At 43.9% G+C, this 27,711-nt stretch overlaps 1 protein-coding gene and 1 long non-coding RNA gene across 2 annotated transcripts in view; one reads left to right on the forward strand and one right to left on the reverse strand.

The window, feature by feature from the left end:
• Window positions 1-6,985, reverse strand: part of LOC306661353 — an 84,427-nt gene extending 77,442 nt beyond the window's left edge. Inside the window, exon 1 of the long non-coding RNA XR_013763857.1 lies at window positions 6,855-6,985. This is a non-coding gene — a long non-coding RNA (uncharacterized lncRNA). The remainder of the gene's footprint in view (window positions 1-6,854) is intronic.
• Window positions 6,952-25,810, forward strand: HDHD5 (haloacid dehalogenase like hydrolase domain containing 5). The gene is made up of 8 exons (XM_079140242.1): window positions 6,952-7,403; window positions 15,781-15,984; window positions 17,432-17,544; window positions 19,250-19,343; window positions 20,929-20,962; window positions 22,172-22,346; window positions 24,488-24,676; window positions 24,866-25,810. The coding sequence occupies exons 1-8, from the start codon at window positions 7,287-7,289 to the stop codon at window positions 25,197-25,199; spliced, it is 1,260 nt and encodes a 419-aa protein (XP_078996368.1). The 5' UTR covers window positions 6,952-7,286; the 3' UTR covers window positions 25,200-25,810.
• Window positions 25,811-27,711: the final 1,901 nt, after the last annotated feature.

Below are 27,711 nucleotides of genomic sequence, written 5' to 3' on the forward strand. Positions count from 1 at the left end.
CTGAGACCCCAGCAACTGCCACTGTGGGAAATGGCCCGAGACAGAAGCATGTGGACAGCAAATGGCGATTAGTGTGAGAATGGCAAGAAAGACCTTCGCGGGGAGAGCCTCCTCGGGTCACCTGTGGCTGGCGACGAAGGGCTGCGGGTTGCTGCTGACCCCTGGCGGCCACGTGTGTCACCACAGGAATGTCCCAAAACTGCTCTCAGAGGTTTCCTGTCAGGAAGTTGTCCTCTGCTTGTCTCCTCCCGTCACTGCCCTAGTTAACTCTCTTGTTTTTATACTTTTGCGGTGCTGGGAATGGAACTCAGGGCCTCACGCATGCTAGGCAAGTACCACTGAGCTACATCCCCAGCCCATTAACTCTTAAATAATAGCAATTTCCCATAGCAAAACATGCTTGCGGTAGAAAATTTGTAAAATTCAGAAATTACAGATGAAAACAAAAATCACAACTAATTCCCCCAGTGTTCATACTTTGGTTTATGTACTTGTCCCAGATTGCATGCCAGGTCCTTCAGGTTCTCATTCTACCCCTGCCCCAGCCACATCATTTGCTTCACATGCCTTACTTCAGAGACCCAACTCCCCTCCAGGTAAAAAGGACCACTTGACTTTGGGCCATCCTGCATCTGTATCAACTTAGAGTAGAATCCATAGCACAGGATTGGAGCGTAATGCCATAATAATGTTAAATTTTTAATTATATTTATTTTTATTATCATTACTCTTGTTTTTGCCCTGTTGGGTTTTGAATTCTGGATCTGGCATGTGCTAAGAACATACTTTACCACTGAGCTATGTCCCCAGCCCTTATTATATTAAAAAAAAAAATTGTTTGAAGAAGAAACATCATAAAGCCAAGGAAGAAGAAAACCTTTCCGTAATAGTGAAATCTATGAACCAAAACAAGAACTTGTAAATCTGGGATATAAGTTTAAGATCACTTGCAGAAAACCGCCTGTTTTCTTGTGATATAATGAACCTATTGGAAATTCACATTTGTGGTAGCATTTTATTTGGCTTACTCTAAAGATGCTTCTAGTAGGCCTTAGTAAGGTGAACCTTTCCAAATGAGAATATTGTGTTCCCAAATTCTATTCTGAGTATATATAAATTTAATATCATTAGGGAACTCCAGGGTGAGTTTATCAATTACCCAAGCTGCATTTTGCTGATAAATATGCATGGGATGCTTAATTACTTGAAGAAAAGCATAAAGTTAGGACTTGAAACAACTCATGAAAGTGGACATTTGAAAACTTGTCACAGTGGCACCAATTTAATTGCCCTTTTGTTTTTGCTTTTAGGAGATAGTAAAGAAACCCATCTTGCAGGATGACATTGAAGATTGGTCTTCTGATTATATAAGATGATTATTTTATAAAAGACTTTCTAGTGTATAAGACACAGCAGTGTCCAACTGTATATAGTGGCCAATTTTCTTCATTTTTACTTTGTTATCTGTGTTGTAGCTCAATATGGATTTGTGTTTATAGAAATTTTATTGGTATGATTTCCTGTTAAACCTCATATCTATGTGCTTGCTTATGTGAAAAAAGAGGCACTATGACTTTGATACCTTTCTAAATTAAAAACAAATAGAACAGTGAAAAAAAAATTGTGACCTCAAAAATTAGTGACCTCTAAAATTAGTGATTTTCAAGTTGACTAAGAACAGTGAAGCTAGAGGGTTATTTAGGTGTATCCTCAGTAAAAATTTCATCTCATGCAAACATTCTGTTTCTGTGGTTTTATCAGGGTCTCACCAGGAGTCTGTTGCAAAGAGCACAAGGATAGAGAAGCAACATGCCCTGCTACAAAGGGTAATAGTTTATTGTGCACAGGGGTTTATTTTGTTGTCCCAGCCTTTTGTCCCACCATGGTGGTCTGTCTCACCACGATAGCCTTCAAGGCTTTGATGACTAGAAGACCTCCTGCTAAGCTCCACATCTCAATGTTCCCATCATTTCCAAACCATACCAAGATGTGGGCTAAGCCTTTAACACATGGGTCTTTAGGGAACACTTATGCCCTGACTCAGAGTGACCCCCTATTGTAGTCTGGATCTTGAGGAGGGGTACCAGTGGGATTGGGCAGTTCTCCCTCTGCTCTGCCCACCCATGAGTCTGGCCTCTGGAGAACCATTAGACTTACCAGGGGTGAACTCAACTCCCTGCCCTGTTCCTAAGTCCACTTCTCTCCTGTGGGGACCTGGGAGCCTGCAGGGGGTTCCATCCCTGTGTAATAATCCTATACCCAAACCATGAGGAAAATCATAGGGGGTCCAGATGGTTCTTTCACAGGCTCCTTGGCACCAGCTTTCCCCTCCCTGGGCCACTGGCAGGAAGGGGTAAAGAATAAATTGAGAGGATCTATATCCCCCATATTCCTTTAAGCTCTGCCAGAGATGCCATGGTTGCAGCCATGTTGGAAGATCTTGGCTCTGCCCTGACCTGCAAGTGCCCTGCAGCCTGGGGAAAGTCTGGGAATCAAAAATGTACAGGAAGGTTAGGGGGCTGGGAGTCTAGAGGAATAGCCACCAGGTGTTGAATAGGGAAGCTAAGAACCCTATCAGAACCCTTCACTTGGAAGTCATGCACTTTCACAGTGCTTATAATTCTGTATTCTGGAGTTTTCTTTCTCTTCCTCTCTTTTGAGTTTTAAATTTTTTCTTGATCAGTTTTCTCTCGCCTCTTCCTTTTCTCTCTCTTCTTCTCCAGCCCCTCCTTCTTCAATTCATTCCTCTTCTTTCCTTTTTATTGCCTTGTTTTTTCCTCCTTAGAAATCAACCTTTGTTCAATATGGACACATGGGAGAAAGCAGCCCCCAGGCTGCCCAGGAGCAGGGGCGGCAGGCCTGGCTGAGAAACAGGCTGGCAGCCAGTGTTCCGAATCTCTCAGGGGCTCTCTCACTACCTGGACCTGGCCAATCTCTCTGCAGCAGCCCAGTGAGGGTCTCTGATCTTTGTGTTGTGCCAGCATTTCATGCACCTTGGGTCATCTAACCTCTCTCAGGCTTCAATTCCTTGGAGAAGCTGGAAAGGGGATTCAGGAGAGGACAGACAGACAAAGGTAACAAGGGATGTGACAAAGGCAAGAAGAGTTGGGCAGGTTTGGGGACAAAGGGAACAAGAACACAGGGCTGCTAGAATATGTCTCTGAGGGGAACACATCAGTGTGACCCTGAGTTCTTGATTTTCTTCTACAGATGGGTGGGGGGATCTGAAAGTAGATCCTCGTACCCTACTCCCTCCTCTGCTGGGGGCAAGTAGGCACATGCCTGTCATTCTGACAACTGAAAGGCTGAGGCTGGAGGATTGAAAGTTTGTGGCCAACCTGGACAACTGGGTGAGAGTCTGTCTCAAAACAAATAAATAAATTAAATAAATAAAAAGGGCTAGAGATGTAACTCAATGGAAGAGCCAGGTGTGATGGCACATGCCTATAATCCCAGCTAGTTGGGAGGCTGAGGCAGAAGGATCACAAGATGAGTCCAGCCTGGGCAACTTAGGGAGATCCTTTCATAGAATAGAATAGAATAGAATAGAATAGAATAGAATAGAATAGAATAGAATAGAATAGAACAAAATAAAATAAATAGCTGGAAATATAGCTCAGTGGTAGAGTATTTGCCTAGTACGTGTGAGGTCTGGGTTCCATCCCCAGCACTGAAAAAATAAATAAATAATGCTTGCTTTCCTGATTCCAGGAAAACTAAATCCACTGAAGAATGGAATGACAGAATAGATGGGGAAAAAAATGTCAGCCTCGTTACTACTTATTTTTTTAAATTTAAAAAAAAAATTTTTTTAGTTCTGGGGGTGGAACTCAGGGCCTCTTGCATGTCAGGCAAGTACTCTGTTGTCAAACTACACTCTGGCCCTTCATCTTCATTACTGCTAACGGCTCATTGAAGTGTTGGAGAACCTGATTTAGTAAGGAGACAAAATGGGCTTGCTAATGCTACCACTGTATTACACTTAACCTGTGGTCATTGGCCCAGATGTAAATCCCAGCCTTCCTCCCTTACAGGGACTGGCAGATCACCCAGGTAATGATGGGCTAGCTCCCAGGGAGAGAGAAGACTGAGCCACATTTGCTGTGTTCTTTCTTCTAAGCTCACTTGTCAGGTTCTTCACGTTTCCTCTTCCCTGATGGAGAGAGGCCAGGAGCACTGTGAATAGAGGTTCCTTATTCAGGGAAACTCAGGAGTAGGGAAACGAGTACTTGTCCCCTAAAGAGATGAACTCTACAACTTCTCAGAATTCTGCCTAAGCAGGACTGAGTGGGACCTGGGGCAAGTCATGTGTGTGTGAGAGAGGGAGGGAGGGAGACATCACTGCAAACCCTTTACTGCTCCTGACTAGGCCTGGTCCACCACTTCTCTGTGGCCTGTTACCTATTCTCCGCTCTCCTATAGTCACAGCATCTCCTTTACTCCTCAAGTAGGAACCCATGAACTGTCTGTCCTGACCTTGGCCTAGAATAAGTTCCTGCCCTTTGACAGCTCTGAACCCTGAACAAGTTCTTTGAATGGTAATCTTATCTGACCACCAACAATGACTCTTTGCATTCATATATGCTCCCTGTTTTTGCTCTCAGTTCAGTTTCCTGAACCCCTGGAGCAGCCTTAACTCTCTTCTAGCCTTTCTGTAATACATAATATTGTATATTATATTATATAATATTGTACATATACAATATTATATACATGTATAATATTACTAGTAAAGTGTGATGTGTGACTTGAGAATTATAGATATTAGAAATTAAGATTGGAATAAAAGAACTTGTGACTGCCTGGCCTACAAGTATTCAGTGAACTGACATTGATGAAAGAGGTGTGGCCTGCAAAATTAATGTTATTAAATAAATTCTGACATTGTAGAAATATACAAATATGTTTGGTCTTTATTAATGACATAATATGCTCATGAGAGTGATGGAGCAAAATAGGATCCTGGGTACTTCATAAGTTTATGGAGGCACAATATCATGCCTATACTGTTGTTCTCTCCTGATTTGTTAGTTAGTGAAACACATTTTTCTTTCTTATGTAAGCCAATATCTTTGCAGGTTTGCAGTTTGCAAGTTTGAGTCCAGCCTCAGCATCTCAGCAAGACACTGTCTCAAAAAAAAATAAAAGCTCTGGGAAGTAGTTCAGTGGTAGAGAGCCCCTGGGTTCCTGGGTTTCTTCCTCAATATTGAAAAAAAAAAAAAAAAAAGTGATCAAGTTGCAAAACTGCACAGTGGTACATGCTGGTAATCCCAGGGACCCAGAAGACTGAGGCAGGAGGGTTGCAAGTTTGAGGCCAGTCTTAGCAATTTAGCAAGACTCTGTCTCGAAAAAAATTATTATGTACATGTTTTTAAAAGTTTTTTTTCTTCTTCTTCTTTTTTTTTTTTTTTTTTTGTAGTATTGGGGATTGAACCCAGGGCCTCATACAAGCATCCCTTACCCCAGGGAAACTTCACTAATAAGCTACATCCCCGACCCTTTGTAACAGGGTCTCACTAAGTTGCCAAGGTTGGCCTCGAACTTGCAATCTTTCTGCTTCAGCATCCTGAGTCATTATAGGTGCGTGTCAATATGCTAGGCCATATTAAATTTTTGTTTGTTTCTTTGTTTGGGTACTAGGGAGTGAATCCGGGGGCACTTAACCACTGAGCCACATCCCCAGCTCCATTTTGTATTTTATTTAGATGCAGGGTCTCACTAGTAACTTAGCACCTCGCTAGGTTGCTGAGGGTGGCTTTGAACTGGTGATCCTCATGATCCTCCTGTCTTAGCCTCCAAAGTCCCTGGGATTACAGGTGCATCCCACTGCGCCCGGCTGAGTTTGTTTTTTTGCTGTGCATCAGACACAGTGCTCACACATGCAAGGCAAGTGTTTACCTCTGAACTCTATCTCCAGCCTGTGAACATACTTTAAAAGCAGCACCCCAAGAACCTTCCAATTAATAATTGTTTCTAAGTGGTTCAATAGCAGGAAAAGAGATTAAGAACTTTCCGATCTTGGAAAGCTATGTCCTCTGGCAGGACCAATGTGTTTGAGTATTGTAGGTTTGGCTAATGTAAGTCAGTCTTCCAGATGCTGATCAACAGCTTGCACTGACTTAAGATCTTGCCCTTCAAGCTGAGAACCAAAGCTTATTGCTAATTTCTCGGTTAGCAGTTTCTGTCCAAATCCCAATCCCTTCCTCCCTACATGTAGACTCCATTCTTAGCATGACAATTCCAAGGTCAAAGAGTCTGGAAGGAGACATACAATAAATTTCAACTAGTGAGAAATGAGACTTCTTCCTTGCAGCAGGATCCTACCCTTCCCCCTGCCCTTCATTGCCAGATCAAGCTCTGGCCAGAGCCTCCACGGAAGTACTCAACTTTCCCTTGGCTCTCAAATGACCAAAGTCCATTATTTTCTTATTTGAGGCTGAAGTGGTGAAGCACTGCTGGCGAGCAGCTGTGCTCAAAAGGTATTTGCTAAAAGTAGTTATCTGACTTTTCTCAGAACAGTTTCCCTTCCTCTTTGCGGGTGCTGGGGATTGGATGCATGCTAGGCCAGCGCTCTATCACAGCTACAGCCCCAGCCCAATGGGCAGTTCTTTTCTACCTTGTGTTATACACCTGTCTCAAACTCTCTACAAAGTATGAGCTTTGGGTAATTATTCACATACACACTCTCCCTGGGTGTTAGCTTACTGCCTGCAGGAAGTAGAACTTAAAAACATTTACTGAAAAAAAAAAAAAAAAAAAAATGAAAGCATTGGCACCGGACCTTCATTCCTCGATTGGCTGGCTGGGGTTCTGGAGACTTGAACCTCAAAAGGAGTTTGCATCCCCAAACTCACCTTGAAATCAAGGTTAAGTTCCCTCTACATAATGCTCCCAGCCCCGCCCTACAGCGAACGTCACCGAGGTTTCAGGAAGCTGCGACAGGCACGTTCCAGAGACTCAGTAGCTAGTCAGGGGCGGTACAGGTGCCAGCCCACCACGGTCGTGCCCACCGTACAACCGACTGCTGGCTCTAAATCTTTTGTCTGCGAAGTGGCAGGTCCTTGTCCTCTTCGCCTCTTCGCTGCCACACGACCAGTGGGGCGACCGCGGGGCGCGTTCTCCGCTGCTCTTGGGGCCAGCCTCGGTGCGCTCCGAGCTCCGGCTCCGGGACAGAGCGGACTTCCGACTACAACTCCCGGGAGGCCTCGCGCCGGAGGCCGCTGCTTGGCTGAAAGGCCGCGGCGGTGCAGGCTGCACAGGCAGCAAGTGCGCACGGCGGGCGGCCGATGGCTGCGCTCCGCCGGGTAGCGGCGCTCCGCACGGAGCTCAGGCTCTGCGGACGAGTGGCGCGCGCTGCTTGGGGGCTCTCACCCCGGAGGGGTTACGCCCTAAGCCCGGCTGAGGTGAGAAGGCCCGGGTTTCCTGCGGGGCGCACGGGGCGAGGGGCGGGAGCGAGGGCCCAGAGGGCCACCCGGCGCCCCCGGCCTCCTGGGAAAAGGCCTTGGTAAGACTACTGGTCTTCAATGCACTTCCATCTTCCCTGAGGCCCAGAGTCCCCGGCGCCCCGCTCACCTGCCTCACCGGCAATCTACAGCGCCTTTGGCCTCGAGAAGTTACCGCAAGCGGAGATCTACCAAAACAAGCCCCCGAATCCTCCTCAGGATGGTTTCTTGGCCCCTTGCTGCGCCCCAGCAGCCCCAGGTTTCTCAGCATTTTCTTTGGTCTTATTTTTCCGTTCTTGTTTGGTGCAGCTTTTTACTTCGATCCCATTCTCTTTGCTTATAGGGAGCAACTGTTCCGTGCAGAATTAGGGGAAGGTGAATGAGATCATAGATGATGAGTGCGAGGAAGAGAGCTGGGGTAGGTAGGGTCCACAGTTTGTGCCAGGTACTGTAAAGGTATGTAAATCTCAACAATTTGGAGGAAGGTGTGCTGCTGGTATTAGTGAGGAAGCCTGAACTTGGAGTTCAGTGTTTACATACCCTTTCCAAGGTCAAAAGCTGGTAGACTATGAAAGAAAGCTTAAACTAGGTTTGTTAGATACATAGCCCTCACACTCCTCTGGGCCTTTTTGCCTCCCCCCGCCCCCCCTGTGGTACACGGGAATTGAACCCAGAGGCGCTCTTACCACTGAGCCATATTCCCAGCCCTTCTAAACATTCGAGATAGGATCTCGCTAAATTGCTTAGGGCCTTTCTGAGTTGCCGAGGCTGGCCTTAGACTTTGATCCTCCTGCCTCAGTCTCCTGTAACACTGGGATTACAGGCATGGACCATCATGCCTGATAATTTTGCCTTTTTCTTTAAAACAGAATCACATGTCTTCTAAACTCACAGTTTCTGTATGTAATAAGATAATGTTTTACATTTACAGTAATCCTTTTATCTTTTTACTTTTTGGTACTTGGGATTGAACCCAGGGGCACTCTACTGCTGAGCTACGTCCCCAGCCCTTTCTATTACTTATTTATGTATGTATTCTTATTTATTTATTTTTGGAAACAGGGGATTGAACTCAGGTGCACTCAACCACTGAACCACATCCCCAGCCCTGTTTTTTTGTATTTTATTTAGAGACAGGGTCTCACTGAGTTGCTTAGCGCCTCCCCATTGCTGAGGCTGGCTTTGAACTCATAATTCACCTGCCTCATCCTCCTGAGTTGCTAGAATTATGGTGTGGGCCACTGTGCCCAGCTCCTTTTATGTTTTTAAATGATATAAAACACATAAGACTAGGGACATACTGTAGTGCACTTGCCTAGTGTAGGCAAAACCCTGGGTTTGATCTCTACCACCACACACACACACAAAACCAAAATCATTAAAACACATAGTGCCTACTTTTTGCCAGGCACTATTCTAAGTACCTAACAGTTATTAAATTCATACAATCTTTGTAACAATTCTGTAAGGTAAGCTATTGTTATTCCCATTTTACAGATGGAGGAACTGAGACACAGAGAGGTTAAGCAACTTGCCCAAGGGCACACAGCTGGTAAGTGGCAGTATCTGGAACTCAGGTAGTCTGGTGCTAGAGTCCAAGCTCTTAACAATGTTACCATTGTTATTTTACTTGGCTGTGGTCATAGAACTAGAAGTGACCAAGCTAGAAGTATGGAATGTGTTGATAAAAGGATTTTGTAAATTATAGGGGTAAAGATACAAGGAACTCTTACCATAATTTATAGCTATTATATTGGCTGTAGCATCTTTGCAGATCCTGAGATATCTCCAAGTGACTTTGTTGGTAGAGTAGACAAAGGAAAGATAGGGATGTGGCATAGCATAGAATTTATGAATATTAACTTTAGAATTGAATCCTGCTGGGCGTAATGGTATGTGCTTGTAATCCCAGTGACTCTGAGAGGTTGAGGCAAGAAGATCAAGGCCAGCCTCAGCAATTTGGTGAAACCCTGGCTTAAAATTTATAGATAAATAAATAAATAAATAAGAGCTGGGGATGTAGTTCAGGGGTAGAGTACCCCTGGGTTCAATCTCCATGGCGGGGGCGTGGTTTGAGGGGAAGGAATCCTGCCTGCACTGTTTATTAGCTATTTAGCTTAAGGCAAATTACGTAGTGTTCTAAGTGTCAGCAGGAAGTGTCACTAAGTGTCTCTGTAATGGGGATATTACTTACCATGCAGTGTTTTTGTTTTTTGAGAATAAATAAGATCTATGTAGGATAGGGTTCGTTGCCTAGTGACTAATATAGTGACTAATATTCCTAGTGTAGAATAGTGACATATATAGTTGTAGTAGGGATTGTTATAACCCTTGAACCATACCAAACCAATTCTAAGTAAGAAACAAAACCACAAAGGAGTATCTCATGGTCCTTTTTGTTTTTTTTTAGTTGTAGATGGACACAATATCTTTCTTTATTTTTATGTGGTGCTGAGGTTTGAACCGAGTGCCCTGCACATGTGGGGCAAGCACTCTACCACTGAGCCACAGCCCAGCCCCTCATGGTCCTTTCATTTCAAATTAATGTTAAATATCACACATCTTATCATCACAGAAATGAACTTTAGGTAAAGAATTTAGCCTAATACTCAAGACTTGTTTAAAAAAAAAATCAAGTGATACAGAAGAAAAATCAGAATACAGAGATGAGAGAATAGAAGAAAAAGTCTATCTCCTTCTCCTTTTTCTCTCCTATTAATTAATTAGTTAATTAATTTATTTATTTTTGCAGTACTGGGGATTGAACCCAGGGGTACTCTATCACTGAGCTACATCCCAACCCCAGCTCTTTAAAAAAAAAATTCAGACAAGATCTTGCTGATTTGCCAAGGCTGACCTCAAATTTTCAGTCCTCCTGCCTCAGCTTCCTGAGTGACTGGGATCATAGGCCTGTGCCACTGTGTCTGACTGACAGTTTTATCTCCAGGGGCTTGCCTTCTGGGAGTCACCAACTCTTCCCTCAGAAGTGCCTGAAGGGAGAGGTCTGTCTTAATTCTTTCTAATCTTTTATCTTTTGGGTCATTCAACATACAGTCAATCTTCCTTGAGTACCTTCTAGTGTATAAGTACTATATCAGTGTGTGGTATAGTCCAAATCAGACCCTCTCTTTGTTCAGATTCATGTAGTGATTCTCTTTGAGAAGAGTAAGAAAAATAGTTGTAGTAGTAAGGATTTTCATTGTCTGAAAAGAACAATGGTTCCTTTTTCCCAGGAAAAGAGTTTTAAGGGGATTTACCTTGAAATCTATTCATTGGCCCAAGTTAGGATCCCATTCTGGTGAAATTTGTCAGGCTGCAGGGAGCCTGAGGGCCACTGGGTACATGAATATACAGAGAAAAGTACAGAGAAGAACTGGAATACATAGCTGGGGGCTGGCAGGAGATAAGGGAAGCAGCGTTTTCCAGACAAAGGGGAACCTCCTTTGCTCCCTTGCTTGCTCTGAGGTACTATCCTTGATTAGTGGACAGAGTCCTGATTAGCTGCTACTGCAGTTTGAAGTGAAATCCTGAATCCACACTTGTTAACTGGGTGGCCCTTTCCTCATTCTTGCTGAAGTTGATTTTTTTTTTAATGCTGGGGATTGATCCCAGGGCCTCACACATGCTAGGCTAGTGTTCTACCAGCTGAGCTACATACATCCCCAGCCCTGAAGTTGGTTTTTATTTGTCTGGTCAGATTCTTCAGCGACTACACATAGAGCACCATAGATATGCCAAACACATTTTGCTAGGTAATACCATTTGGAGATAAGACACTTTCTCAAAGTGAGGGTACATGTAGCTGGGCATGGTGGCGCATGCCTATAATCCCAGTGACTCAGGAGGCTGAGGGAGGAGGATCATGAGTTCAAGGCCAGCCCCAGAAATGTAGCAAGACCCTGTCTCAAACTAAAAAATTTAAAAAGGGCTGAGGTTGTAGCTCAGTGGTAAATAGTCCCTGGGTTCAGTCCTCAGTACTCCTCCTTCTTCTGTTCCCCCTTCCCCAAAAAACATTGGTACAAGGAATAAAACTGTTGTATGTCTGGTTCACAACAAGATCAGGCTTTGAGACTTTGGATACTGTTTAGGCATTTCTTACATGGCCTGAAGGACTTGGTTTCTTTCTGGCAGCGTTTTCTGGTGATGACAAGTGATTTGGTTTGCATTAACTACCTCCTGTTTTTCAGCATCCCTGTCTCCAGCTTGGTGTTATAGTTGCCCTTGTCTAAGCCTGGGAGGTTCTGCATGTGCTAGTGTTCAGGAGCTGAAGGCTGCTTCCCTGGGTGTTGCCTGCTCAGTGGGAGGGGGACAGGATCATTACTTTGCAGTTACTCCTCTTCCTATTTTACTTGACCCGAAAATGTGTCCTTAGGCTTCCTTGACCTTAAACCCTCTTGATTTTCCTTCTCAGCCTGCCTGTTCCTTCGCAGTCCTTTCCTGGCAGCTTTTACATGGTCCATCTTTATTTTTATTTTTATTTTATTTTAATATTTTTTTAGTTGTAGATAGACATAATACCTTTATTTTATTTATTCATTTGTATGTGGTGATAAGAATTGAACCCAGTGCCTCATACATACCAGGCAAGCACTCTACCATTGAGCGACAACTCCAGCCCTACGTGGTCCATCTTTAAATGGCATTGTTCTTCTTAGTTTCCTGAGAGAAGAGACTTTCCCAGTTTTCATCTCCAGGACATTCTTTCCAGTGTTCCAGGTATATTCATACCTGTCCCACAGGTCCATTGTAAAAGTTTTTTTTATTTTCTTCCAACTTCCCTCCTGCTGCTTCTCCTTGATTTCCATGAGAGATCAGCAGATCAGCATCCATTCTTCCAGGTTCTTTTTTTGGGGGGTAGCGGGGAGTACCAGGGATTGAACTCAGGGGTTCAACCACTGAGCCACATCCCCAGACCTATTTTGTATTTTATTTAGAGTCAGGGTCTCACTGAGTTGCTTAAGACCTCAATTTTGCTGAGACTGGCTTTGAACTTGTGATCCTCCTGCCTCAGCCTCCAGAACCACAGGAGTGCGCCGTTGTGCCTGGCATGGTGCAGGCTCCCCTAACCCACCACATCCCCTCATCTCTCTTTTATTTATTTTTTTGGTACTGGAGATTGAACCCAGGGGTGCTTAAGCACTGAGCCACATCCCCAGCCCATTTTTAAAAATATTTCATTTATAGGCAGAGTCTCATCGAGTTGCTTAGTGTCTTGTTAAATTGCTGAGGCTGGCTTTGAACTCTCCATCCTCCTGCCTCAGCTTCCTGAGCTGCTGGGCACATGCCTGGCTCCCCTCATCTCAGGGTTGACAGTTCTACGGTTCCTTGTCTCAGCATTTTATCCACTGAACTGTAGGCATGTCTGTGCTTTTGTCTTGCCTATCTAGTCTGGTGCCTATGGGGCTTGGAGCTCAGGCTCTAGAAGAGTTGTTACATGCATGCATTTATTTAACTCTTTCATTGTCTATCTCAAAATTACCATCTAAGAAACTACTTGTGTCCAGTTCTTATTTACTCAGAACCTAAATCTTATTTGCATTTGCAAAAATGCTGCAGTTTTAGTGGTTTGTTTTCTAGACAGTTTATTCTGTCACTCTAGCTGGGTGATAAGGAACTGGAAGAGTGGATATCTGTGTTTTTAATTGCTTTTCACAGTTATGCACAGAGTCCTGTACATAGAGTAGATGCATGTAGTAAGAATGGAATGACCTAGTTGACACCAACAAAAGCAAAATAGCAGACAGGTTAGGTTAGTTTCGACAATTGAAAACATCTTGTATGTTAGTAGGCAGTTTGTAAAGTAAGAGATGGAGTGGATTTTCAAAAAAGAAAATATTTAATCTCATGAATCCAGAAAGTGCAGATGGAGATAAGTACTAATTTTTTTTGATATTTAGATTTAAAAATGTTTCATCATTAACTGATACATGTAAAAATCAATATTGTAAGGATGAAGTGTGTTATTAGTGGCCATGTAGGTTGATATATGTTTTTGGAGAAGAGTTTCTCAGTAGGTATTATATAATTACCATGTTTGTACTCTTCAATTTATTACTCCTGCTTTAAAGATCTACCCTAGCTGGGTACAGTATTGTATGTCTATAATCCCAGCAACTCTGGAGGCTGAGATGGGAGGATCACAGCTCAGCAACTTAGTGAGATCCTGTCTCAAAATAAAAAATAAAAAGAGCTGGGGTTAAGTACCCCTGCGGTCAATTCCTGGTACCAAAAAAAAAAGGAATCTATTCTAAAAAGGGTTTGGGCTTGGGTGTAGCTCAGTGGTAGAACACTTGCCTAGTGTAAGCAAGGCACTGGGTTCCATCCTCGGCACTGGGGGGAGAAATGATGGGGGGGGGGGGATATAATGTTAGTGGATTATTCACTAAGATGATTTGAGCTAGAAATGATATCTAGGAAGTAGAGCTATGTGTGCTGATATGGAAAGATAGCTAAGAGATAACAGCTTTAAAAAAAGCAAGATGAGCAGGGTATCATGGCACACACCTATAATACCAGCTACTTGGGAGTCTGAGGCATGAAGATAGCATGTTCAAGTCCAACTTTACAATTTAATAAGATCCTGGCTCAAAATAGAAAAAGGAGAAATGGGTGTCGTGGTGCACCCCTGTAATCCCAGCAGCTTGGGAGGCTGAGGCAGGAGGATTTCAAGTTCAAAGCCAGCCTCAGTAATTTAGCAAGACCCTAAGCAACTCAATAAGACCCTGTCTCTAAATAAAATACAAAAAGGGGTGGGGACATGGCTCTGTAGTTAAGCACCCCTAGATTCAATCCCTGGTACTGAATAAAAGGGGGACAGGGGACAGGAGTGGTAGAGTGCTTGCCTACATCTGCAGAGCCCTGGATTTGATCCCCACTACTGCAAAAAGAAAATGAAGAGTAAGATGGAAAACAAAGTGCAGCATGATTTCATTTGTGTGTAGGCCTGCACAAGTGCATGTACATGGGGGTATGTAACTAACATGTAAAAGATGTATGTGCTATGTATTTATTCATAGACATCTCTGGAAGATGCACAAGGGAGGGAACAGAGCCAGGTAGAAGAAGGAGGCAGAAACATTTGAAACATTTCTGTATTATCTGTATCCACAGAGGTGTTTCATTTGTTTAACTTTGTATGTGTTCTGATAAAACAAAATTTTAAATGATGTTTATGAAAGCTATCGTAACCAGTGAAAACGTTTATGATATATCAAGCAAAAAGAACAAGATGCAAAATTACCTGTGTAATTGCAATTTATAATTGTAGCTATAGGATAAACAATAAGAAAAGGACAGAAAAACACAGGGATATAGTGACTTTTTTTTTTGATACCGGAGTTTAACTAAGGGCTGCTTTACCACTGAACTACACCTCCCCAGACTTTTTTTTTTTAAATGTTATTTTATTTTGACACAGGGTCTTGCTGAGTTGCCAAGGTTGGCCTTGCACTCGAAATCTTGCCTCAGTTGCTCAGCCACTACTCCCTGTAGAAATGTTGGGTTGTGTTGAAGTGCTAGAATTATATTTGCTTTGAATTCCTTTATTTTCTAATTTAAAAGTTGTTTTATGTTAATTATGCAGAAAAAAATTTTTCAATATTGGGGATAGAACATAGGGGGACTCTACCACCAAGCTACATCCCTAGCCATTTTATTTTTTACTTAAATAAGTAACTATATTGGGTCCTGGGGATTTAACCCAAAGGCAATTTAACACTGAGCTGTATCCACAGCTCTTTTTTACTTTTTATTTTGAGATGATCTCACTAAGTTGATCGGGGCCTCCCTAAATTGGTGGTCTTGAACTTGCAATCCTGTGTCTCAGCCTCTGGAGCTGCTGGAATTATAGATATGTACCATTTTGCTTGGCTCTTTTATTTTTTATTTTGAAACTAATCTTGTTAAGTTATCTAAGCTGGCCTTGAATTTGAGATTCTCCTGCTTCAACCTCCAGAGTTGCTGGGATTATAGGTGTGTGTCACTGCACTTGCTGCAAAAAATAATTTTAATTAAGTATTTACATGCTTAAAACACACATACACACACAAAGAATAATTCTTTGTTATAATTGGATTTAGCTAATCAGAAATTCCATGCCTGGCATAGGTCAGTTGTAGAGTGCACGTTTAGCATGCACAAGCCCTGGGTTTGAAGTATGGTGGTAGGAGAAAAACAATCCCATGCCTTCATTTTTTTTCCTTTCTGATGTAGTTTCTCAAGGGCTATGAATGACTGACCTGGGATGACATCGAGCCTCTGTAAGCGTTGTTTCTTTTTCCTTCCTCCCCTTCCGTCTCTTGACTCGTGTGGTGATAATTCTCTTTTCTTCTCTCTGCAGAACTCACCCACTTTTGGGTTCCTGTTGGACATCGATGGAGTGCTGGTGCGGGGTCATAGAGTGATCCCTGCTGCTCTAGAAGCATTCCGCAGGCTGGTGAACTCCCAGGGGCAGCTGCGTGTGCCTGTGGTTTTTGTTACAAATGCTGGGAACATCCTACAACATAGCAAAGCCCAGGAACTTTCTGCCTTGTTGGGGTGCAAGGTAAAGAAGCAGCAGAGGGCTGGGGATGTAGCTCAGTTGGTAGAGTGCTTGCCTCATAAGCACAAGACCCTGGGTTCAATCCCCAGCACCACAAAAAAAAAAAAAAAAAAAAAAAAAAAAAAAAAAAAGATAAAAAGAAGTAGCAGAGGCATGGAAGCCAAGGACCAGGTTCCTAATGGAACCCTATTCTAGTGCTATGTCCCTTTCCTTGGGTTGGGGTAGAGTGTCAATAAACCCTAGTTTGTGGTCAGTTGGGTCAATGGAAATCTTTCAATCCTATGGGAAAAATAACTTGAAGTTTATGCCTCCCCCTCATGAAAAGACTCCTTGCTAGGTCTGTTACACACATACATACCATGTACATGGTGAATGAGCACCAAAATCTTGCCCTCGTACTTGGCAGTTTTAGTTTATCCTCTTTGTATCCATGTTTCCCCCTTGGTGGTTCAGGGTTGTCTTTTGGAGTTTTAGCTCCTGGAAGACAAGAATCACATTTGTCTAAAACTCCACATGCCAGGCAGGACTGTGTAAAAATAGCCCTTGTTTTTCATAAATAAGAGGTGAACAGCTGCATGAGCACTTGCCTCCCAATGTCATCTGTCTTCACCCACTAGTGGTTCCATGCTCCATCCAGACATGGGCTTAATTTTGTGTATCGAGGATGAATTTAGGGACTGGGGTGTTACTTAGTAATGGAGTACCTGCCCAGCAAGTGTGAGGCCCTGGGTTCAAGTCCCAGCATTGAATAAAATATGATGGGGATGGTAGTAGTGGTGGCGAATTTAGTTTTTGGAAGGAATCCTTTGGAACCACAGCAGTAAAAAAGTGGCTAATTGGTTGGGTGATACTACTTGAGGTTGAACACAGAGGTAAAGGAATGAAACTGGTTCCCTGTTATGGTTTCCAGAGAGGGTTTTAAAAGTGTTCTGAGTAAAGACTGAAGTAAAGGTTAGAGTTAGTTTAAATATTAAAAAACTAAGTCTTGGACCGGGGACAAGACTGACTCAGTGATAGAATGCTTGCCTGGCAGGTACAGGGCCCTGAGTTCATTCCCCAACACAGTCTTTTGGTAGAACCAAAACCAAAAAGTTGAAGTCTAGGGTAGATTTCTATGACAGTGACAAAGAACGTGAGCAAACCCGTGGTTTCCCCTTAGGAAATCTAAGGGGGCGACGGGAGTGGAGCCCAGCAGAATTGGTGAATGGTCAAACCTCCCATTTGATGGCTTTTCTGTTCTCTTGTTTGGTGTATAGCAGAAACCAAATCAGGCAGATTCTTCTCATGACTGTTTGGGTAAGTTTTAGAAGTGTCAGGTGCCAAAAGGGCATTTCCACCCTTCATTTCCTGGACAGTTTTTTCCTTCCTAGGTGAATGACTCTACTACCTAGGTCTCCATTATGTTTCCTCAACCGTATATCTTCCTCTGCTCTCTTCTCTTGCCCTACAGGTGGATCCAGACCAAGTTATTCTCTCTCACAGCCCCATGAAGCTCTTCTCCCAGTATCATGACAAGCGGATGCTAGTATCTGGGCAGGGACCTGTGGTAGAGAATGCCCAGGCGTATCCTTTTGGTCCTTTGCTCTAATTGGAAAGGAAGGGACAGGACTGGGGTATGCCTCCCTCGGCCAAGTGAGAACCATAGTGAGGAGTGTTGGGTTTAGGATGCCAGGGTGCACAGGCTGTATGGTAGGCTCTCAGGGAGTGAGGACAAGTTATTTGTGTGGTCAGTCTTCATGCCTGGTGGTTCTTGAAAGCCAGTCTACATGCTGCTGCATCAGAATCTTCTGCAAAGTTCAGCCTAGAGTCCTGGGCCTTACCACTGGATAAAGTCTTGGTTCACTTGGTTATAGGTCAGATTCAGGATTTTTTTTTTTTTTTTTTTTTTTTTGTGGTGCTGGTGATTGAACCCAGGGCCTTGTGCTTGATAGGCAAGCACTCTACAAACTGAGCTATAACCCCAGCACCCCACCCTTTTTTATTTGATGCTGGAGATTGAACCTAGGGCCTTGAACATCTTGAACATGCTAAGCAAGTGCTCTACCATTTAGTTACATCCCTAGCCCAGTAATATGTACTTTAAAAAAACCAAATACCTCTCTAGGTTATTCTCTAACTAGGTTTGGAAAGCATGGTCCAGCCCTCTTCCTTGGGTTACTCAGTCAGAAGAGGATGCAGTCCCTCAAGCAGCTGCTTCATTTATTCTGGATCTTCTGGGTATCACACTGTGCTGTGTGCTCCAGAGGGGCAGAGGACCAAGATAAAATAATTGGGATTGTGACTTAATCAAAGGGTTTATACTTGAGGCAAGAATACATACCCATGAACAGTAAAGGAAGTGTAGCTCAGTGGTAGAGCACCCTCCTAGCTTGTGTAAGGCCTTAGGATTGAGCTCCAGCATCACACACATTTAATTACAGAAAAAAAAAAAAAAAAAAAAAAATGGCTGGCATATGACTGAAGGCTACAAAGAGTGGGATGGGTTTTTGGTGTCACAGGCATCAAAGGGAAGGGACTGTACCTGCAGCTGGAATGACTGGTTTCATGGAGTGTTAAGGCTTTGCCCAGGAGATGGTTAGGGTTTTCTAGCTATGATAGGTAGGAGGTTAGAATGGAATGGGGGTGAGGGTAAGAGAAGGAAGAGAGGACCTGGGATGGGAAACCTTGGGAGTAAACTCAGGACAGAGGGTAGTTAATGCAGGCATTATTGCTGATGGGATGATCTGATGGAGTTGTTACTTTGGGCAAATTGATTTCAAGAGTCACTTGAAACCATGTCCAGTTAAGACTAAATTGCAACTGAGAATAGGAAGGTGGAGGCAGGTCTTAGAGGAGATAATGCTGGAGCTGGCTTAGCTTGTCCTTCAAGGTTTATTTCTATTTAACTTGTCTAAGACTATGCATGGCTCTTCAGCCCACTGAATCTCCTCCGAATGCAGCATTTCTGGCAGCACTGTTCATGGAGTGCTGGTTTGGGTGGATTCTGAATATGTGTAAGCTCCTTGAGGACAGAGGTTTATATGCCTTTCACCTGGGGTAGGACCTGGCACCTGGAATGTACCTAGTGGCTGTTGAGGGATTGCCCTTGGCATTGCTCACCTCCACTCTGATTGTACCATCACAGCCTGGTACCTGCAGGAGTTATGACAAGAATGCCTGTGTGGTTGTGATCAAGACTGAATTTAGTTCTGCTCGCTTGTGGTCTGATGCATTCAGAAGGGCATCTTCCCTAGAACTGTCCAGCTTTGTTTTCCTGATCTTGCTCCAGACTGGGCTTCCAGAATGTTGTTACTGTGGATGAGCTGCGGATGGCCTTCCCAATTCTGGACATGGTGGATCTTGAGCGGCGACCGAAGACCACGGTAATAAAGAGTACAGGTTGGGTTATTTCACCCTCTGTAACACTCCCAGGGTTTCAGTGTTCAGTTCTGTCTTGTTCCCTGGGTTGGCTCCTCACAGTGACCTCGCTGCCTTCCTGCTGAGAGCTGTATTTGCTCCTGTTCTGCGCTGTGGCCTCCTTGGAGGTAGCATCTGGCTTTCTTCAAGTTTCCTGGAGAGATGAGAGTGGCTCAGAGAAGCAGAAGGAGCCAAACTCTGGCCTTTTTGCTTTTTTGAAATCAGTTGGGATCCCCTTTTCTGAGCCTTAGCATCTCCAACCAGTAGTTCTGTATTTACTGGCAGGCTTTCCCAGTGTTGCTTGGGAGAATCATTAACCTCTATTAAATCACTCAACTGCTATTCCTTTATTCTGAAACATGGACAAAGACTTGTCTTTGTCAGGAGCAGCTTGCTCATGAAAAAAAAACAATAGTAATCCTGCTTATCTAGCCATGTGCCTTTGGGGTTTGGCTCATAATCAAACACTGACTTGATTTTTTCTTCTTCTTCTTCATTCCCACCCCCCGCCCCTCCACCCCCCAGTGCTAGGGATTGAACTCATGGCTGTGTGCATAGTAGGCAAGTACTCTACTCCTGAGCCCATGATTTCTTATCTCTTATGATCCAGGCTTCTCACCGATCCTCTCCAATATGGCTGCCTGTCTCTTAAGGTGCCCCTTGACCCACTTTTCTCATGTGAACTTTTTATATATCATATAACTTATGTTTGAAGTCATACCATTCTCCAAATTAGATGAAATTCATTTATAAGCAAATAATTTTATTTATTTATATAGCATAAGTCCTTCCAGAGTTTTCCAGTTGTAGACACTTACTCCTCTTGGAGAACTTTCTCCTTGAACCATGCAAATTCTGTGGAGAGCCAGAACACAGAGGACAGATCTCAGAGTAGTTTAGAACCTTAGTCCCACAGAGGGGAAGTGACTCACCCCCGGTCACACAGATCTTTGGTGGCAAAGCCAAGACTGCAATGGTCTGTGGAAGGAATAGACCCCAAGAGCTTGGTAAAGTGAAGGATCCTGCCTCCCAAATTGTCATTAAGACATGGTCTGTCATGACCTGAAGGCTCCTTTTTCTCCATGGGCTGCCTTTGCCATTAGCTACCCAATTCTAGGGTGTCTTGCTTGGCTCTTGACTTTCTTCCTATCCTAGCTGGGGAAAGATGGCTGACCACCCCTCCTCCTTTTACTATTTTTTTTTTTTTTTTTTTTTGCGGTACTGGGGATCGAACTCAGGGCCTTGTGCTTGCAAGGCAAGCATTCTACCAGCTGAGCTATCTCCCCAGCCATACCCCTCTTCCTGACTGACTTCATATGTGGTATTCTTCAGCCTGTGCTGGGACCAACCTGGTCGTCATCTTTTCTCCTTTTTCTGTGAATCTTCTTCCTCAGTCCTGTGCCGCTTTTCCTTGGCTTGGCCTGGACTGTGGGAAGGCCTCTGACCTGTGTGGAATGTGTCATTCCTCTCACCCACCCCTGAAGACTGGTGTGTGATTCTCCAGGAGTGGCAAGTGACTGTTGGTTGATGGGCCTCTTTGTCTCTTGGCAGCCCCTTCTGAGGAATGACTTCCCGGCCATTGAAGGTAAAAGAGGTCCTCCTCCCAAGTGGGTGTGGGGTCTTTTTCTCTCTCCTTTCAGGACCTCAGGCTATTTTACTGTGACTGTTTGCCTTCAGTCTGCTAGAGAGACAGGAAGGCATTGTGCAGCAGGGCACCCAGGTTCTGGTCCTGGATCTGCTACTCTCTACCTCTGAGACTTCTGTTAATTTTTCCTTCCTTGTGCTACTCACCTTATGCTGAAAAATTGTAAGCTTAGAGAATGTTAGAATGCAAAGGCACCTAGAGGTAGTCTAGTCCAGTGTTTCTCAATTCTTCCCTTATATAGGAAAAATATTGTAACATCCCCTTTGGTATCCTGAAATAAAAGTCATTGGTAACTCGACTTTCATATACACATATTAAAAATTAGTTCAGTAAAAAACCCTAAATGTAAAAGGGGAAAATAAAAGGAAAACATTTTAGTAAAAAGGTTATAATGTATTTCAATATTGATTATTATCCATGAAGTAAAATATTTGCACTAAACCTATAGAGTCATGTGAGTATTACAGCCACAGATGCAGACTGATGTAAGAGTGTTGATAGGTGTGAAATATATAGATGTGTGTTATTGGGGGCAACAGTGACATTGGTGATTTTCCAAAATAGAGAATAACTCTTAACTGGGTGTGGTGACTTGTGCCTGTAATCCCATTGGCTTGGGAGACTGAGACAGGAAGATCGAGAGTTCAAAGCCAGTCTCAGCAAATGCAAGGCACTAAGCAACTTGGTGAGATTTTGTCTTTAAATAAAATACAAAATAGGGCTGGGGATGTGGCTCAGTGGTCAAGTGCCCCTGGGTTCAATCCCCCATACCACCCCTGCCCCCCAAAAAGAATAACTCTTGGTAAAATTTAAGGAAAAGTATTTTTACATGATCATTGTATTTTTTGAAAAAAGCAGTATTTATTAACACAGTACAAAAATACTTTTTGATTATCTGTAAAAGGAATTGGCTGTAGTAACTGTGAACAATTTGTTCACCTACATGAATATCATGTGGGACATTTGGATGCTATTAGGGCATGGGACAATTTAATTATGTGGGACTAGCCTTATCCTGTGGTGAAGAGCTTTGAGTAGGTGGCACCAGCTGGCCTCCGCTACCTCCTGAAAGCCTTCTGCCTACCTGCCCATCACAAAGGGCAGATCCAGTACCCTATACCCCTTGCTCCTGTGCCTTTGCTGTTTAAGGGGTGCTCCTCCTTGGAGAGCCAGTCCGCTGGGAGACAAGCCTGCAGCTGATCATGGATGTCCTCCTCAGCAATGGGAACCCTGGGACTGGACTGGCAACAGCCCCCTACCCCCATCTCCCTGTCTTGGCCAGCAACATGGATCTTCTTTGGATGGCTGAAGCCAAGATGCCCAGGTGAGGACCAAGGGCCCCCAACCTTGGCCCTGGCAGCTCACTTCTAGCTGCTGCTTGGGCAGTCCTGTGGACAGTTTGCCACCTATGATTCTGATGCTCTGGGTGGTTGGAACCCACCTAGTCAGGCCCTGTAGTTGCCATAGTAACTTGGCCTCTGGGAGGACATTCAAGGATCACTTCACATGTTAAATATTAAACTAAAAATGTAGATTACTGAGCATGACAATATGTTGAAATGATTTTGAACACATTCTGCTCTCATAATCTTTTTTTTTCCTACATTTTTTAATTGGTGCATTATAGTTACATATAATGAATGGAATTTATTATTACAATTTTGTACATGCACACAATAGAACAGTATAACTTGGTACCCTCATAATCTTAACTGAACATGCCCTTGTCTAGGGGAACCCAAACAGACAATTTTTGAGGTATTATTAATGCAAATTAGTCAACTGCTTCTCCTTCCTTACCTGTGTCTGATAGCATTGGTTCTTTCATTTCTTTGTTTGCTTTTACCCTGGAGGTGTAGGGGCAGGGAAGCCAGGATTCTTCTGATGGTCACATAGACCAGAGAACTGAGACAAAGTGGATAAGGTACATGGGTATTGAGGAATCCCATGTTCTCTGTTCAGCTGTGATGACCTTATCTGTCCTGTCCTTTTCTGAGGCTGACAGGTGGCCCTTTTTCTGACCCTCAAAGTGCTTTAATGCAAAGCCAGTTAATGCTGCTCTTATTTGCAAGGCCAGTCTTGGGTCTTCTCATCCTGCCATTCACTCCCAGTGGTTGGTCAAGGAGGGTGGTCAGGGCCCCTGACTGCCTCAATTTCATGATCAGTAGCCCCAAAGAGACAGGAGTGTATTTTGGTCTCTCTTGTCATTTTTGAAGTGTATTCTGTAACTTGAGGTTTGGCATTGTCTCTAAGGTGTTATTCCTAGGGTTTGGGTGCTGACTCTAGATTGAGCCAAGGGTTGGTTATGTAGTTGTGAACTGAATAAATTTCAATTTATGAATCAAATTCAAGATTAAATTTTCATTCAGCTTAGCCAGGTTTGTGATAAGATTTTCACTCAATAGTTGAAAAATTAAAAATAGCATTCCTTATATAAACAAGTGACACTGAAATGTCATTAATATGAAACATATCAGTTAGGATTTTGTTTTAGATGAAAACATAAAACATACCTTAAACAAGACAGACCTTTCTTTGTTTTTTGGTTTTTGTTTTTCCCTCATATGAAATAAGTCTGGAGTCAGCAGTCCTGGGCCTGTCAGGGACCTTCTGTTTCCCTGCTGTGCCATTCTAAGTCCTTCACTACATAATCCACAGTGGCTCAAATGCCAGCCATCATATTAGCATTCTAAGTGGCAGAGAGGAGTAGAGGAGGGAAGAGAAGAGCAGCACCCCCTCCTCACTGTTAAGGATGCTTAATAAAGTTTTAGACTGGCACTTTTGTTTAATGAACTATTTAGTGCTAGTTTTGCTTTATGGCTATATCTAGCTGCAAGGGAGGCAAGGAATTTACTTCTTATACCCAGTGGCAATATGTTCAGCTTAAAGTTGATACGAAGAAAAAAGGGTAGAATGGCAGTCAGTAGTCTACCACAAATCTAAAGCAGACCTTGTTATTTTTATTTTTTGGGCCTGGGGATTGAACCCAGGGGTGCTTAACCACTGAGCCACATCTCCAGCCCTTTTTATTTTTTAAATTTTGAAATAGGGTCTCACTAAGTTGCTTAGGGCCTTGCTAAGTTGTTGAGGCTGGACTTGAACTTGCAGTCCTCCTGCCTCAGCCTCCTGAGTTGCTGGGATTAAAGTTGTACACCACCATGTCCGGCTAAAGCAAACTTTAAACTTAGATTTCTGGAGTCAGACTGACTGCTTGTAATCTTAGCTCTGCCACATCTCTCTCTTGTTGTGCCTTAGTTTCCTCATATGTTAAATGAGGATAATAGTATCTGTCCCATGGGGTATTTGAGTGTTAAGTGTGAGAGGTTGTTTGCTGCTACTAGAAATGTTTTAACCTTGCTCTAGTCACCCCCAGGGCCCTGGAATAAAAGCTTAGTACAGTGGGTACTGCTTAGGGCCTGGCAGGTAGTCTGGAAGACTGAGCTGCTGAACCCTCTTCTTGGACAGGTTTGGCCATGGCACCTTTCTACTTTGTCTGGAAACCATCTACCAGAAAATGACAGGCAAGGAACTGAGATATGAGGGTCTGATGGGCAAACCCAGCATCCTCACTTACCAGTATGCGGAGGACCTGATCAGGCAGCAGGCGGAGAGGCGGGGCTGGGCTGCCCCCATCCAGAAGCTCTATGCTGTAGGGTAAGCTTCATGTCACCTCCTCATCCCTTTCACAATTCCCTTCCCCTTCCTTCTTTGTTCTTCCTGCCCTTGTTTCCCTATATCTGAGTCACACTTGTACCCACCAAGTTGTTCTCCACTCTTTTTACCTTGAGACACTGAACTTGGGTTTTCTCCTCTTTCCTTTTCCGGTTTGGCTGCCCCTGCCAGCGATAACCCTATGTCTGATGTCTACGGTGCCAATTTGTTCCACCAGTACCTACAGATGGCGAAGCATGGCAGGGCAGAGGAACTAGTACCTGGTGGCCTGTGGAAGCAGCGGCCCTCAGCAACCCAGAGCTGCGCCTCCATCCTGGTGTGCACTGGAGTGTATAGTCCCCAGAACCTGGGGTCCACAGGGCCTGCCCAGGGAGGAGCGGAGCCTCCATTCCATGGCCACCGGGACTTCAACTTCAGTCCAGGGCTCATGGAGGCATCTCATGTTGTGAATGATGTGAATGAGGCTGTGCAGCTGGTTTTCCACCAGGAAGGCTGGACTTTGTAGTGAAGGGTGTGCATCAGAGGGCAAGGGAGGAGGAGGGAGGGATCCTGGGCCACAGGTGAATCCTGTTTGCTGGGTTCTGATCCGGTCACAGTGTCAAATTATGGCCTGCTTCTCTTGCCACTTTGCCTGTTGCCCCAGTGCTGGGATGTTACTGGTCAAGAACCATGGTGGACTGGGGGTGCAGTTCAGTATGCAAGAGGCCCTGGGTTCCATGTCAAGCTACAAAAACAATAACAACAAGAAGACAGTGACTTATTTTTCCTGCTGGACAGTAGCCACAGAAATGTACCAGAGAAGCATTTCACATGGAACCATTGAGATTTCTGAGCCCAGTTCCCATGTGCCTCTCCTGGCAGTCTGACCTCAGGTCACTCCCTTTACCTCTGTGCCTCATGTTCCTCCTCCTTTTAGTAGGAACTTCTGAAAAATGGGGAGGCAGTGTGGAATAATGTGAAAGTTTCTGCAGACCCTTTACTCATTGAAGGAACCACTGTTTTTCAGCAAGGTGTGTAGCTAACACTCACAAACTAGTTTTTATTGTATTTTAGTTTATTGGCCAGAGACTTTGGGGCTTATTTTTTTAAAATTAAAGTCATCCTAATAAATATTCATTATGTTGTCTCTTGTGAAGCTGTGTCTGGAATGTACTAAAGTCCTGTGGGGAGTGGGGAGTGGGTGAGTGGTATACACTAGTCTCTCTGGAGGCAGAGAGATCTGTGGCATTTCACTCCATAAGGTGCTCTGGTCTCCCTTTCTACCTCTGTTCTTTCCACCTCCAAACCCACATCCAGCCTGGGCTGTGAATCCTGAGTCTGTCTAGGAATGAGTTATGCCTAGCTTTGGCATATGCTTAGCAACTTCCTTGGCATGGAAAAGAAAAGGGATCTTGTTTGTGGTCTGTTCTAAAGAAGGGAGTTTTTCCATGGAGATTCTCAAAAGCATGTGTTTCTTCTTATAGTCCTTTCTCTAGGAGTAATCCAACTCCATTTTTCATTTGTTGGTATCTCCCATGACCTCAGTATCTGTCACATTCTCTGGTGCTGTAGTTTGGATGTTGAACGTCCCTCAAAGGCCCATGTGTTAAAGTCTTGGTCTCCTGTATGGTACTCTTGGGAGGTGGTGCAATCTTTGGGAGGTCTTCAGGTCATTGGGGGCATATCCCTTGTTTGGATCTATATTGTTCCCCCAAAGGCTCATGTGTTGGAGGCTTATTCCCTAGTGTAGCAATGTTCAGACATGGGACATTTGGGAAATGATCTCATATGTTGGTTAGTCCACTGATGGTTTATAATTTTTAAATTTCTCTCTCTCTCTCTCTTTTTTTTTTTTTTTGGTACTGGGGATTGAACCCAGGGGTGCTTAACCACTGAGTCACATTCCAGCCCTTTTTATTTTGAGACAGGTCTTACCAAGTTGTTGAGGGCCTCACAAAGTTGCTGAGGCTGACCTCAAACTTGTGATCCTCCTGCCCCAGCCTCCTGAATTGCTGGGATTACAGGCATGCGCCATCATGCCTGCTGATGGTTCATAATTTAATGGACTCTTGGGAAGTGGTAGAAACTATAGGAGGTGGGGCCTACTTGGAGGAAGTAACTGGGGACATGCCTGGAAGGATTTATCTTGTCCCTGGACCTTTCCTCTCTCTCTCTCTTACTTTGCTTCCCAGATGTCATACACCTCTGTTCCACCCTGTGTTCCCTGTCATGATGTTCTGCCTCCCCAAAAGCCCAAAGTGATGGGATCCAGTGGCCAGGGACTAAAACATCTGAAGCCATAAGCAAAAATAAATCTTCCCTCTAAGTTGATTTCTCAGGTATTTTGTCACAGTGATGGAAGACTGATAACATACCCCGGATTAGGATAGTGGGACTACAACTCCTTTCTCTTCCCTTTTGTTTCCTGGCAATGAGGTGAACAGGTTTTGCTTTGTCAAGTGCTTCTGCCATGTTGTGCTGCCTCACCACAAGCCTAAGAGAATGGGGCCATTCTATCATGGGCCAAATCCACAAGTGTGATCCAAAATTAACCTTTTTTCTTTATAAGTTTATATATATCAAATATTTGCCACTACCCAACCTGGCTTTTTCTTTTTCCTTAAGACACTGTTGGCTATATCTGACTGACATCTTGACACCTTTGATTGTGTCATAATTGTTTGGAAGTGAGGGAACAAAGATTGAGAGAGGATGGCCAGTGGAATAGAATTAAAAGTTGGCATCTGAGAGCTGAATGAAGAACATGTTTCAGGCTCTCTCCATATAAGTACCAGTGCTTAACCATGTCCAGGGTTAAGCACAGCAGAACCCGTTCCTCCATCACCCCAGGGTAGTCCAGCTCCTGCTGTGGTCTTCCTGCTCTAGGCTTTCTCATTTCCCACATCAGCTTTGCCTTCAGAATGCATCTGGTTTGGGAGTGGTTTGATCCCTTATCACCACCCACACCCAGGGCCCTAGCATCTTGCACCCAGATCGTTGTGGTCTCCTTATTTCATCTCTTTCCTTCTTCTCTCTCC

The sequence above is a fragment of the Sciurus vulgaris genome (genome assembly GCF_902686455.1).
Source record: "Sciurus vulgaris genome assembly, chromosome: 5".
NCBI lineage: Eukaryota > Metazoa > Chordata > Mammalia > Rodentia > Sciuridae > Sciurus > Sciurus vulgaris.

Coding starts and splice junctions, on each gene's coding strand:
- HDHD5 (XM_079140242.1), top strand. CDS start 7,287: ATGGCTGCGCTCCGCCGGGTAGCGGCGCTCCGCACGGAGCTCAGGCTC. Junction 17,545..19,249: donor GTGGTAGAGAATGCCCAGGC/GTATCCTTTTGG, acceptor ATCTTGCTCCAG/ACTGGGCTTCCAGAATGTTG. Junction 19,344..20,928: donor AGCGGCGACCGAAGACCACG/GTAATAAAGAGT, acceptor GTCTCTTGGCAG/CCCCTTCTGAGGAATGACTT.